Raw genomic sequence first — 12,877 nt, forward strand, 5'->3', positions numbered from 1 at the left:
GGGAAGAGGGGGGAGGTGTGAGAGCATGTTTGAAATGTTGATTGTACCGATTGAAAGAGTGAGATACACTACATGGACAAAAGTATGTGGACATCATTCCAAAATCATGGGCATTAATATTGAGTTGGTCCCCCCCCCCCCCCCATTTGCTACTCGAACAGTCTCCACTCTTCTGGGAAGGCTTTCCACTAGATGTTGGAACATTGCTGTGGGGGATTTGCTTTCATTCAGCCACAAGAGCATTTGTGAGGTCGGGCACTGATGTTGGGCAATTAAGTCTGGCTCACAGTCGGCGTTCCAATTTATCCCAAAAGTGTTCGATGGAGTTGAGGTCAGGGCAGGCCAGTCAAGTTCTTCCACATCAATCTCGACAAACCATTTCTGTATGGACCTCGCTTTGTGCACGGGGGCATTGTCATGCTGAAACAGGAAAGGGCCTTCCCCAAATTGTTGCCACAAAGTTAGAAGCACAAAATCGTCTTGAATGTCATTGCATGTTGTGGCGTTAATATTTCACTTCACTGGAACCAAGGGACCTAGCACAAACAATTAAAAACAGCTCCCGACCATTATTCTTCCTCCACCAAATTTTACAGTTGGCACTATGCATTCGGGCAGGTCACGTTCTCCTGGCATCCACCAAAACCAGATTCATCCGGCAGACTGCCAGATGGTGAAGCGTGATTCATCACTCCAGAGAATCAGTTTCTACTGCTCCAGAGTCCAATGGCAGTGAGCTTTATACCACTCCAGCTGACGCTTGGCATTGCGTGTGGTGATCTTATGCTTGTGTGCTGCTGCTCGGCCATGGAAACCCATTTAATGAAGCTCTCGATGAACAATGCTTGTGCTGACGTTGCTTCCAGAGTCAGTTTGGAACTCGGTCGTGAGTGTTGCAACTGACGACAGATTTTCCCATGCTATGCGCTTCAGCACGCATCGGTACCGTTCTGTGAGCTTGTGTTGGCCTACCACCTCACTGCTGAGCTGTTGTTGCTCCTCAACATTTCCACTTCACAATAACAGCACTTCTGTAAAGTTGATCAGGGCAGCTCTCGCAGGTCAGAAATTTGATGAACTGACTTGTTGGAAAGTTGACATCCTATGATGGTGCCGTGTTGAAAGTCACTGAACTCTTCAGTACGGCCCATTCTAGTGTCAATGTTTGTCTATGGAAATTGTATGGCTGTGTGCTTGATTTTATACACGTCAGCAATGGGTGTGGCTGAAATAGCTGAATCCACTAATTGGAAGGGGTCCGCATACTTTTGGCCACATCGTGTATCTGTTATGTTAGAATGGAGCCCACAGATGTTAGTACACCACACACTTTGGGACAACAGAGGAGGAGCTGATACTGAAGCAGAAGACAGTGAAGAGGGGCTTAGAGCAGAGGTAGGATGAGGGGCAAGATGGGAGGGATAAGTAGAAGGTATAACAGGTGAGGGGTTAGGAGGTGGTCGATGTAAGGAGGTGGGATGAATTGGCACTGAAGTTGGAAACAAGGGAGGAATGACAGAACACGAACATGCATTGCAAATTGGGATTTTAAAGTTTTCAAGTTAGAGATGCCATTAAAGGCATTATGTGAGGGTTGCAATAAGGGAGAAATAAGAGAATGGAGGAAAGAAACGTTGTAACAGTGGGACTTTCGAGACACGGGACAAAGGAAAGGTTGAATTGAAAAGTCTTTTAAAGAATAATTTTTTTTTTGAAAGATTAGGTAAGATTAGGTCAAGGAAAGGTTGAAGAAAAAAAACCGTGAAGGTGTTTGGTGAATTTGGATCGGCTAATGTAGGAGGAAGATGGTAGATCGGTAGAAGGAGGAGGAAGAAGAGTCAGCACCAGAAGTCATGTCGTTACGTGGGGTATAAAGGTGAGAAGGTTTTTTTTGGTTGTATTGTTTTTTTTATATTTTAAGACATGAAACAGAGGGAATAGTTGGGAGGGATAGAAGGAGGATGGAGGTGGTGAAAATAAAAACTGATGGTTATGAGTCCTCAAAGAAACCTGATATGAAAAGACCACAAAAACTCAACAATTAGCATAAGTTTTTACACAAGACTGAACTAGAAACACAGAGTAAACACAGAGATAACTGGAGGGGCGCCCGGTAGAGCGCATACCTCCGCCCCATAATGCCTCATCCACGAGAACATATCTGGCATACATTTTTGAGATATCGTGCTGTATATTGTTTTTGATCCAGATGTCTCAATGGTGAAGAATTACTTTAAAAATTCTACAAATCGGATCCAGATTCGGATCTTCACCAAAATCGAATCAATTTGTCGTGGTCACGCACCCAACCTGTCCACTAATTTTCGTCCAAATCCGTCCACAACGTTTTGAGTAGCCCTATCTCTCAATGGTCAAAAATAACTTGAAAAATGAGATCCGGATTCGGATCTTAACCAAAACTTGAATCAATTCTTCCTTGCCACACAACCAACATGTCCATCAAGTTTCATCCGAATCAGTCCATAACTTTTTGAGATATCATGCTTTCTATCATTTTTGGCCCCATCTCTCAATGGTGAAGAATCACTTCAAAAATTATCGTAGTCAGATCCAGATCAGGATCTTCACCAAAATCCAATCAGTTCGTCCTTGTCACACACCAAACCTGTCCACAAAATTTCATCCGGATGCCTTCACACCTTTTTGAGATATCCTGCACACAAACGGACAAACAAACACAGAAAGGGGTGAAAACACAACTTCCTTCACCTTCGGTGGCGGAGGTAACAAAAATAACAGTAAAAACGTGAGAAAAGCGACTGGAAAAACTTATCTTTGAGAAAGTCGGTAGAAACCCTGAAGAGGAACCGCCACCGTCGCTCAAGAACCGGAAACGAAGACTTACCCCTCTCTCTCTCTCTCTCTCTTACTCATATACGCAAGGACAGACGGACATACAACCTGAAAATATAATGCCTCTGGCAACTTTGTCAGCGCAGGAATAAAAACGTCCAGTTGACATTGTGACCTAAAAATAACGTTTAATAATAAACTTCAAAGAGGTCCAAAAATAATAATAATAAACAAATTAAATCTAATAGGTGGTGGAATCGTTAATTAAATTTGTTCCGCTCCGAGTCCTCCAGGTTGACATTTGAAACATCGTTCAAATCATTAGACTTTAAAAAGGGTGCATGTTGCGTCTTGCTTTAGCCCCACATTTAAAGAGAGTAAAGCACAGACATGGGAAGGAGGGGAGGAAGGAAGGGAGCACGAGGGGGGAGAGGAAAAGAGGGGGGGAGAGGAAAAGAGGGGGAGAGGGGGAGAGGAAAAGAGAGGGGAGAGGGGGAGAGGAAAAGAGAGGGGGAGAGGGGGAGAGGAAAAGAGAGGGGGAGAGGGGGAGAGGAAAAGAGAGGGGGAGAGGAAAAGAGAGGGGGAGAGGGGAGAGGAAAAGAGAGGGGAGAGGGGGAGAGGAAAAGAGAGGGGAGAGGGGAGAGGAAAAGAGAGGGGGAGAGGGGAGAGGAAAAGAGAGGGGGAGAGGAAAAGAGAGGGGAGAGGGGGAGAGGAAAAGAGAGGGGGAGGGGGAGAGGAAAAGAGAGGGGGAGGGGGAGAGGAAAAGAGAGGGGAGAGGGGAGAGGAAAAGAGAGGGGGAGAGGGGGAGAGGAAAAGAGAGGGGGAGAGGGGGAGAGGAAAAGAGAGGGGGAGAGGGGGAGAGGAAAAGAGAGGGGAGAGGGGGAGAGGAAAAGAGAGGGGGAGAGGGGGAGAGGAAAAGAGAGGGGGAGAGGGGGAGAGGAAAAGAGAGGGGGAGAGGGGGAGAGGAAAAGAGAGGGGGAGAGGGGGAGAGGAAAAGAGAGGGGGAGAGGGGGAGAGGAAAAGAGAGGGGGAGAGGGGGAGAGGAAAAGAGAGGGGGAGAGGGGGAGAGGAAAAGAGAGGGGGAGAGGGGGAGAGGAAAAGAGAGGGAGAGGGGGAGAGGAAAAGAGAGGGGGAGAGGGGGAGAGGAAAAGAGAGGGGGAGAGGGGGAGAGGAAAAGAGAGGGGAGAGGGGGAGAGGAAAAGAGAGGGGGAGAGGGGGAGAGGAAAAGAGAGGTGGAGAGGGGGAGAGGAAAAGAGAGGGGGAGAGGGGAGAGGAAAAGAGAGGTGGAGAGGGGGAGAGGAAAAGAGAGGGGGAGAGGAAAAGAGAGGGGGAGAGGAAAAGAGAGGGGAGAGGAAAAGAGAGGGGGAGAGGAAAAGAGAGGGGGAGAGGAAAAGAGAGGGGGAGAGGAAAAGAGAGGGGGAGAGGGAAAGAGAGGGGAGAGGGAAAGAGAGGGGGAGAGGGAAAGAGAGGGGGAGAGGGAAAGAGGGGGAAGGGAAAGAGGGAGGAGAGGGGGAGAGAGGGAAAGGGGGAGAGGGAAAGAGAAAAGTAACGCATCCGCAATTTTGGGTGGGGGAGCAACGCATCCATAATGGTAGGAGTGGGCAAGTAACACGTCTGTAATTATGGGGGAGGTGGCAAGTAACGCATCCATAATGGTGGAGGTGGGGAAGTAACGCATCCATAATAGAGTGGGGGGGGAGTAATGCGTCCGTAATTCTGGGGGGGGGGGGTAACGCGTCCGTAATTCTGGTAGGGGGGGGCAAGTAACGAGTCTCATTTGGTGACACTCCCTTTGATTTTATTGGCATTTTAAAGTGGATTCCGTCAGTTGAGGCGCTCCGGAAATGTTCACCACTCTTATCGCTCGATCACTTCTAATTTCACCTTCATTAAAATAGCCCTCCTTTGTTTCTTTTGCACAGAGGCATTCGTTGATCCCTTACAAGTTCTGGTGTCGAAGGGTGCACAATATATTTCGTGCTAAGTTTTGACTTTCTATGCGCCCACACACCACCAAGCATTCTGTGGCCCATCTCCAACTCGTTCTGTCAGTGCGGAGTGACGGAAGGATGCGTTTCAGATGCTTGCATCAAATGACACAGAGTCGGTGTTCACTCAAATGAGCCAGGTTACATATCCGACAGTATCTGGGTCCGAGTGACCACAAATATACAAGTACAGATTAAAATATTCCTTCAGGAATCAGGGCACAGGGCATGGCATGCTGCGGGACATGGCATGCTGTGGAGTTTGCGCGGCACGAACCTAGCAAAGGTGCACCTGGTACGAATGGCAGATTTGGTTGCGGGGCCTCAGATACATCTCACGTGCGAATGGTCACGAGCAGCTTGTGAGTGTGTGATTGGCCCACAGTGTGAGAGCGTGAAAGGTCACAAGACAGCTGGTGTGCGTAAGTGGTTTGAGAACGTCTCACGGTGCGAGAGTGGGCGTGTGAAAGGCTGCAAGGCAGCCCATATATGTGCGACGTCTGCGGAGGTTCCGGAGCATGAACAGCGGGCGTGGCGAACACAGCTTGGTTTGCCATGGGGAATGAGATAAATTGAAATTTGGAAGCTAGACATATAGTCTTACCTTTTCCTCTTAGGCATATCCAGTGCTGCCAGCAAGCTCTCACTAACCTGACCTGAAGGGTGGCTGCAGATGCCAAATTGACACAAGGGGGAGCTCTAGCTGCTGAGCATCATGACAATTTATCTATTTATTTGAAATATGTCATCTCAGCGCCATCATCGGCCAATCCTGACATCCTCAAAATGCCAGATATCGGTCGGCCACGAAAAGTAACCTTTCTAATTTGGGGGAGGAGGGAGTCAGTCTAATTATGGGGCAGGGGAAGGAGCGAGGAGCCAGTCCAATTGTGGGGGCGGGGTGGGGTGGGGAAAAAAAAAAATCAACCCATCCGTAATTTTGGTGAAGGGGTTGATATGAACCCATCCGTAATTTTGGGGAGTAAATCAACCAGTCCGCATTTCTAGGGGAATAAATTTATCCGTAAGCACGGGTTATTCACTCTTTAATCTGTAACTACACAAACAGCTGCTACATTCTCACATGTTTGTGTTGTGTGGAAGAAAAAAAAAAAAAAAAACTGGCATTTAATTTTTAAATCCTGACCATCTCGTCAGCTACCTGAAGCATCTGGATTGTTTTTCTGAATAATGCACTGGAGCGAAGCAAACTGATGTTCTTGCAAGTACAACCACACTTCAAAGTAAACACAAGATTGAAAATCATGACAACTGGCGTGAAGAACCGGAAAAGGTGAGCACAATTTGGAATGCGTTAGGTCAGGTATAGTCTGTGAGAATGTTTCACAACCACCTCGCCCCAACCCCATTCCCTCCCCAGTTGATGAATGGATGGAATCAATAGAATGTTGATTGGAGAATGCTAACCGCCGTGGAAGGCAAGGAGAAGCTGACATGGGGTTAAAGGCCAAAACGTGGGCTCCTCATTGCTTCTCACTGCAGTTACCATACTTTGATCTATATTCTGTTAATTTCATCCATTGCTCTACTTGGCCGTGGACGCAGACGGACAATGTCCTTTACAAAGACTACCTTTCCACAATAGTGTGAATGCGGCCTTGTTTGTCTGTAATTCTGTGAACGATAGTCAACACTGTAATTAAACAGTTCTGTGCAGGAACTACTTCTATGAATCTTGCAGTCATACCTGTATGATGTGACGAAGGATTTCTACTTGATCGCAGTAATTCTTCAAGGTCCTGGTACTGGCAGCGGACACCTGGGGCGCAGGAGATGTCTTTTCCTTTTTGAAAGCCTTCAGATTCTCCGTAAGCTCACGGATGCGTCTTTGCAAGGCTGTGTCGATACAGTGACAGCAAAAAACAGCAGTTGGGTCAAAAGGACAAGGTTGTTGTGTATAAACCAGTTCGCACGAATCGCCATCGATGCCCCAAGCACGAGTATCGGTGGAACATAAGACGCATACCAAATGTTTCCATGGGCAAAGTCAACAGCTTCTTTTCAAGATCTGCATTTGCCTGCCAAGACATCAAATAAAAATAAGAAATTGAAACTTTTTGTGAAAAACTCGAATTGTGGTTCTGGTGGTAAAACGGATGTTGCCAGAAGGAAGGACTTGCCTTTTCAACAGATAAGATATTGCGTGCCAAAGAAGCTTGCTGCTGCAGGTGTAGGATGACACTTCTAAGAGAAAGAGTAACAAGATTATGTCTTCACAAACAAACCAGAACCTGCTGATAACTTCTGACCAAGTAACAATGATAAGCATTTAAATGATCCAGCAAAGGCAAATCAAAGTTATCAACGATGCCAAGTGCTTTCTGGAACAAATCACGGGAGGAATCGATTTGGAAGTTCGAAATTCAAAACCGATTGTGAAGCTTTTCATTGTTGTTGTTGGTTTTAAGAATAATATGCCAGAATGTATGCAAAAACATACAAACAAACAAAAAACCCCCAAAAATCATTTGTACTCATGAATTCGTTTCATAAAAGCATTGCATCACAACAGCCAATCAAAACTTACCGTCCTTCACAATCGCTTGAATCATCTCTGAGTTTTTGAAGAACCGCCAAGTGAGAGAGGCACCTGTTTATTACGGACAGAGAAAGTCAAGTTATGGTCGGTCAAGGTAGAACGAAGAACGAATCTTGCTTGCGAGGCCTCGTGTCGATCTGCGTCGGCAGACATGGAGAGGAGAGGAGACTGGGACCATACTCTGTGCAGAGCGTTGGTGCTGCCTAAGCAGTCTCCTTGTCTATTGGGCACAATCCTGGACGGGTCACAACTCTGACACAGAATACCAGCATGCTGGTACTCATTTTGCTGACCTCGGAGGATGACAGGCCGAGTTAACCCCACCTGGTATTAATTCAACAGCTGAGCGGAATTTGAACTCAGGACCCTTGGATCCAAAGCCCGCCACCCAAACCATTAAGCCAACACCAGGCATACATGTAGAAAAACAGATTAAATCAACAGGATGTATGCTAACTGCCACGAGAAGCCGACATCTGGGGACAACTCTATGTCGGAACAAGCCTCAAAAACATACTCTCAACTCAAGAGTCCATTTTGATTGACAACTTTCATTGATAAAATTCAATGTTGATCCTGTGTGCCGACGCAGCCACTCGTCTTTCGCAGAGTTCATGCAACACAAAACAGAGTGGCGCATTTTCCTTGCAAATTGCCTGGAGTATCGAATGCCGTTAAGCATCGAGACTGTGCAAATTAAAGAATAAAAATCACCATAAGAGTTAAATTGGTGACAATTAAGAGAGGGCGAGGAGGGAGTGAATAGAAAACACATAAACAACCTGCGCTTGATGCACCGCCGTGCTTCTCTGTCTCTGTGAACTTGGCCAAATTTTTCTTGCAGCTCAGCCACTCTGAGGATTAAAGAGACAAACACAACCAAGTGTTTAAAGTACTTGCCGAATAACTGTTGGCACAAACAAAAAAGCATGCCGAGGCAGTGGTGTGCCGCCATTTCATTTAACCGAGAGGATTACTACAAAGACACAAACGACGTACACATACACTGTGAGAGTTTGAAAATGCCCAGTGAACATTAATGCCAAGCTGTTGGGGTTATTTCGATGCACATTTCGACGACACGGTGAGAATTAATCAATGGAATTGTATTCAAGTACAAACGATTTCCTACACGTTCCATTCACTTTACTTCTTCGATCCAAATCAGCTCACCAATTATCACGAATGAATACAAACCTCATCAGTGAGTCGTTATCGATCAACGAGTCAAATCGCCAAAACCACAAACCTGACCCCCCAATTTTTTTTCGTCCTAATTCACATTTTATCTCCTTTGTAACCCCTCTTGATCTGTCAACCTCCTTTGTAACGCTCCTTGATGAGCAGCAGGGCATGGTGGTGGTCTCACGGTAAGGACACGAGATTAACTTGCAAAATGTTGTGGGTTCAAATCCAGCAAAAGGCGGCATTATCAAAGACTTGGACTCTAAGCATCTCGAAACCGAGGACAAATCATTGGACTGCTGGCAAGCCAGCTAGGTTTTCACCAACGACCTTCTGGGGGGGGGGGGGTGGTTAATCTGCCTGCCCTGGGGTCTACATATAAGAGTTCAGTAGTTTACACATTGTGGTTGCCAAAATGCCCTCAAGGCATTTTTTTCATTAAGGTAGCATTTTTCAAGCTCCCCCAGCTTCCAGACGAAATGGAAAATAATATATATATTTTCTTGCAAATGTTTGTCTGACTCGTGTGTAACATTTGATGTAAAAAGAACAACAAGGTCACTGCAGTTTTACCGATTCTGGACATCAGGCATCGATGTGTGTGTTCGTGCCACACTGTTCATCCTTTTGCCTGTTCCACAGGAATAAAACACAATTAGAAACTCTACAGTTGAACAACATCACGAATGAAAACTCGAATTATCCCCATCGAGGTCCATTCTCACAGTTTGCAACGGACTCACGTGTGAATGAAGCCACTTTCATCTCGTGTATCTGATGTTGTAGTTGATTACAAAGCCTGTGGCACATCAGAGTTCACACCAAAGATTTATTCGGACGCTGGCCACAAACCAGATCGATAGTACACAAACCAGTCGTTCACATGCTTCGTGCGAACGACCTTCTTTGAATATGAAGAACAAGCAAAACATCAGGAGAAGCCTCTTTCGAGGGCAAAACAAACAAAACAAGGACAAATGTGTCCATGAGCAGCGTCCTAAAGATTTTGTCGGCTAAAAAAAACAAAAAACAACAACAACAACAACTTCCGATATTTCGTCACGTGCCTTGATTAAGCCAATAGCAAAACGCGTCATAATGTCTTTACGTATTTACGATATATCGTGTATTTACGAAATAAATAATATATTTACGGAATTACAATACGATAAATGGAATAATCTTTAAATAGTAACGTGAACTTTTCGAAACTTTAAAGCAAATGTCCGAATATATTTAAAAGTTCACGATAGACGCTCTCAAAAGGCACCGTCTATGTGAGGATGTGTACATGTGCTCAGTATTTAAGGCGATCCGGATCTTGTATATACAAGAGCCGAGTCCGAGAGATTAAGGTATTGGAGGAAGAGGAAGAGGAAGAGGAAGAGGAAGAGGAAGAGGAAGAGGAAGAAGAACACCGAGCTCTCTATGAGCAGCGTTCGCTACACGAGACGCTGCTAAAATAAAAATTGACATGTATAGGTAAGAGTAGTCGTTTGGGAAAAGTTGGCGAGCTATCGCCGGCACTAGGTCTGTCCTTATTTTATTTTTTTCGGAAATTTCAAGGGGCTAATCCGAATTTAGGTTGAGATTTATGAGAAAAAAATAAATATGAACCCGAAAAAAAAATTGTCTCGGGGTTGCTACCAGCTGTCAAAAATTGTAAAAAAAAAAATGTGCATTTTTATGTTTTTTTTTGTGTCAGATATTTTTCATGAAATTTTTGCGTGCTTACTGGTTGGTTCGAACGTGAATAACATGAAAAAAATGTTTTTGATCCCAAAAAAGTGTTACATATGTCCTGAAACGTGGCTCAAAAATGGGAAAATTTTCCATTTTCAACATAAAACTATGTCTTTTGTTCTTGTACTGACACGGCTTGTTGTACGTATGAGATATTTATTGTTTAGATCTGTTGTATTGTCTGCTCATTACTCCATTGAATCACTGAGTCCGTCAGTCAGTGACTGACTGACTGACTGCCATCAATTTCAGGTCTGGTATCCGGTCACTCAGGTATTTAGCGCAATTGCCATTCATGAACTAATGATAACTATTCTGTCGTTTCAGAATATATACTGAATTCACATCTGACATTGTTAAAGCGAATGGATAAATATTCCGAAGTGAACGTTGATATATCTAAGGCAACGGTGAAAAAGTTGCTGGGACAGCTGTGGTATTTATCGGTAGAGCTGATACCATTATGTCTATTTGACTGAAACGTGTCAATTGAGACAAAAAGAAAAATATCTCAAAATCTAAAAGAACAAGACGATGACGATGATGAAGCACCGAAAAGAGCTGTTGTTCACCAGAAAGATATCATGCGCCGAAAACTGGAAGATTTCGCATCTCCGAGAAGCAGAAGTTTTTTTGATGTACTGCATTTGAACTCTGACTTTCTGCACAAAGACCCGGATCAATGGGAGACTGAAGATAGTTTCGTACAGAGCAGTACTATCATCAGCAAGCTGAAAGTTGTGATTGACTATGCAGAGCGTGGTGTAGCCCTGGCGACCGAGTACAACGGTCTTATTACGTACGATGAGGAGCAAAAGCAGTACCTATTACAAGCGGTAACTGATCACCGAAAACGATTCCTGGACTGTAAGAAATCAACTTTGAACAAGTGAACTATAGCTCTTGTCCCGTCTGTTCAAAGACTCCGTCTGCAAACTGTGGAGTTCGAAAAAACGCGAAAAATACATAAAATCTTGATTTTTTTTTACACTTTTCAAGTTTCACTGAGACGGACTGGAAAAATCTTGCCAAGTTCAACAATATTTTTCTGCAGTATTTCAGATTCTAATGCACCAGAAAACATCATACATTACCAGAGATGCCAACTTTTGGAAATCAGAATTAGGGAGGATTTTCAACCGACACCAAATAATGTGCGCGAAGCGCACATCTCGAGCGCGGAGCGCTCGACTCCACAACGGGGTCAGGGCCGCCCTAGGGCCCCTGGAAGCTCTGGGGTTCTAGACGCTCTCTAGTGCCCTCTGAGCCCTATTTTGGAGCATTTAACATGTTAAGAATTCCCACTTTTTGAACAAAAAAAGGGGAAAATTGTGCACTTTTTAATGTTACATGTATGTTAATATTAGTAAGTTAGGGGACAATCAAAGATTAACAAAAAGCACAAAAGAAGCAATATTTTTCTTACCTTACTGGCTGGTACTACTGCTGCTTGCTTTTTCCATGGCAGCTTTGCTGAGTGACAGCTGTGTGGCTCTTTTAGCCCTTCTGATTATGTCTTTGCTGTATTCTCTCTGGTAGCAAGGGGTGCTATGAGCTAGTTTTTCAATTAAGAGAGCTTCCAGGGTTTTGACACTCAAATTGGGACGAAATTCAGTATGATTCTTCCGTACAAGACTGAGTGCCCGCTCACATGATGCGTTCGAATGAGGAATGACCAAGATTCCCTTCATCACTTTGCTCAAATTAGGATACTTCTTGGCACCAGTGCAGGGATCTGTGAGCTGTGAAATCCGATGCCACTGCTCATCCACTCTCACTGTCTCAGTAGCAATTGTAGCTATGGAGGCGTCTGCCTGGTAGTAGTGAGCGAATTCACTCTCAAGACTGTCTATGTCACTATCACCGCCACTGAACAGACAGGGGAATTTCTTGATGAAAAACTCTACACAGTCAAACCCCACTTCTTGGTGAAGCTTAACATCCAGCACCTGAGCATGCTTGGCTAATTCATCATCTAGCGGCCAGGTTTTGAAGATGTAATTGCAGGCTTTCACATAATATGAGCAAACTGCACTGAAGAAACCTTGGATGTCTGACTCACTCAGAGTGAAGGTGGATTTCTTGAGACTCCTTTGTTCCCTTATATACAGTTTGGCATCGTTCCCAATCATGAGGTCCTCATCATTCTTCTGATGATTTCTGTCAGAGAAGGGTAAATTTACCAGAGGAACCGATGACACCGATGGTTTCAAAAACCGTACGAAGATATCTTTCAGAAGACCATTCAATTCTCCGTGCAGGAGATGAATACAGGGTTCGTCTCTTTGGAGCAGAAGATTCCCCTTCTCCAAAAGCTTGTTAGCATATCGAAGGAAGAAACAATGGAGTTTTGTTTGTGGAGACAAGAACATCCTGTTGACACGTTTTTCTCTAGATTCCTGCACAGTGTTTGAGGAAGATGCGCTTTTAGTTGTAGAACTCGTAGTACACTTAGCCGCAGGGCGATCACACTTGCGTTTACTGCCAGCAGAAGAGGTCAGACTCGTAGTACCAGATCCAACTTTACGTTTGAGGAGAGAGCTTGAGGTAGGTGCAGCCAAGGAAGAAGACCTCTGATTCGAAGGTT

General features: G+C 44.8%; 1 protein-coding gene across 3 annotated transcripts in view; it reads right to left on the reverse strand.

Annotated features, from left to right (window-relative positions):
* LOC147030847 (uncharacterized) overlaps positions 1-12,877 on the reverse strand; it is a 31,135-nt gene that overhangs the window by 7,676 nt on the left and 10,582 nt on the right. For all 3 annotated transcript variants that reach the window (XM_085875367.1, XM_085875365.1, XM_085875366.1), the window contains 7 exons: positions 9,291-9,346; positions 9,121-9,178; positions 8,145-8,216; positions 7,351-7,413; positions 6,944-7,007; positions 6,790-6,841; positions 6,511-6,659 (listed from right to left, as the gene is read on the reverse strand). In XM_085875367.1, coding sequence (XP_085731493.1) covers positions 6,511-6,659; positions 6,790-6,841; positions 6,944-7,007; positions 7,351-7,413; positions 8,145-8,216; positions 9,121-9,178; positions 9,291-9,346 — 514 coding nt within the window. The remainder of the gene's footprint in view (positions 1-6,510; positions 6,660-6,789; positions 6,842-6,943; positions 7,008-7,350; positions 7,414-8,144; positions 8,217-9,120; positions 9,179-9,290; positions 9,347-12,877) is intronic.

This window comes from Eptatretus burgeri, chromosome 3 (genome assembly GCF_056783735.1).
Source record: "Eptatretus burgeri isolate ZD-2024b chromosome 3, Ebu_testis_v1, whole genome shotgun sequence".
In the NCBI taxonomy this organism is placed as follows: Eukaryota; Metazoa; Chordata; class Myxini; order Myxiniformes; family Myxinidae; genus Eptatretus; species Eptatretus burgeri.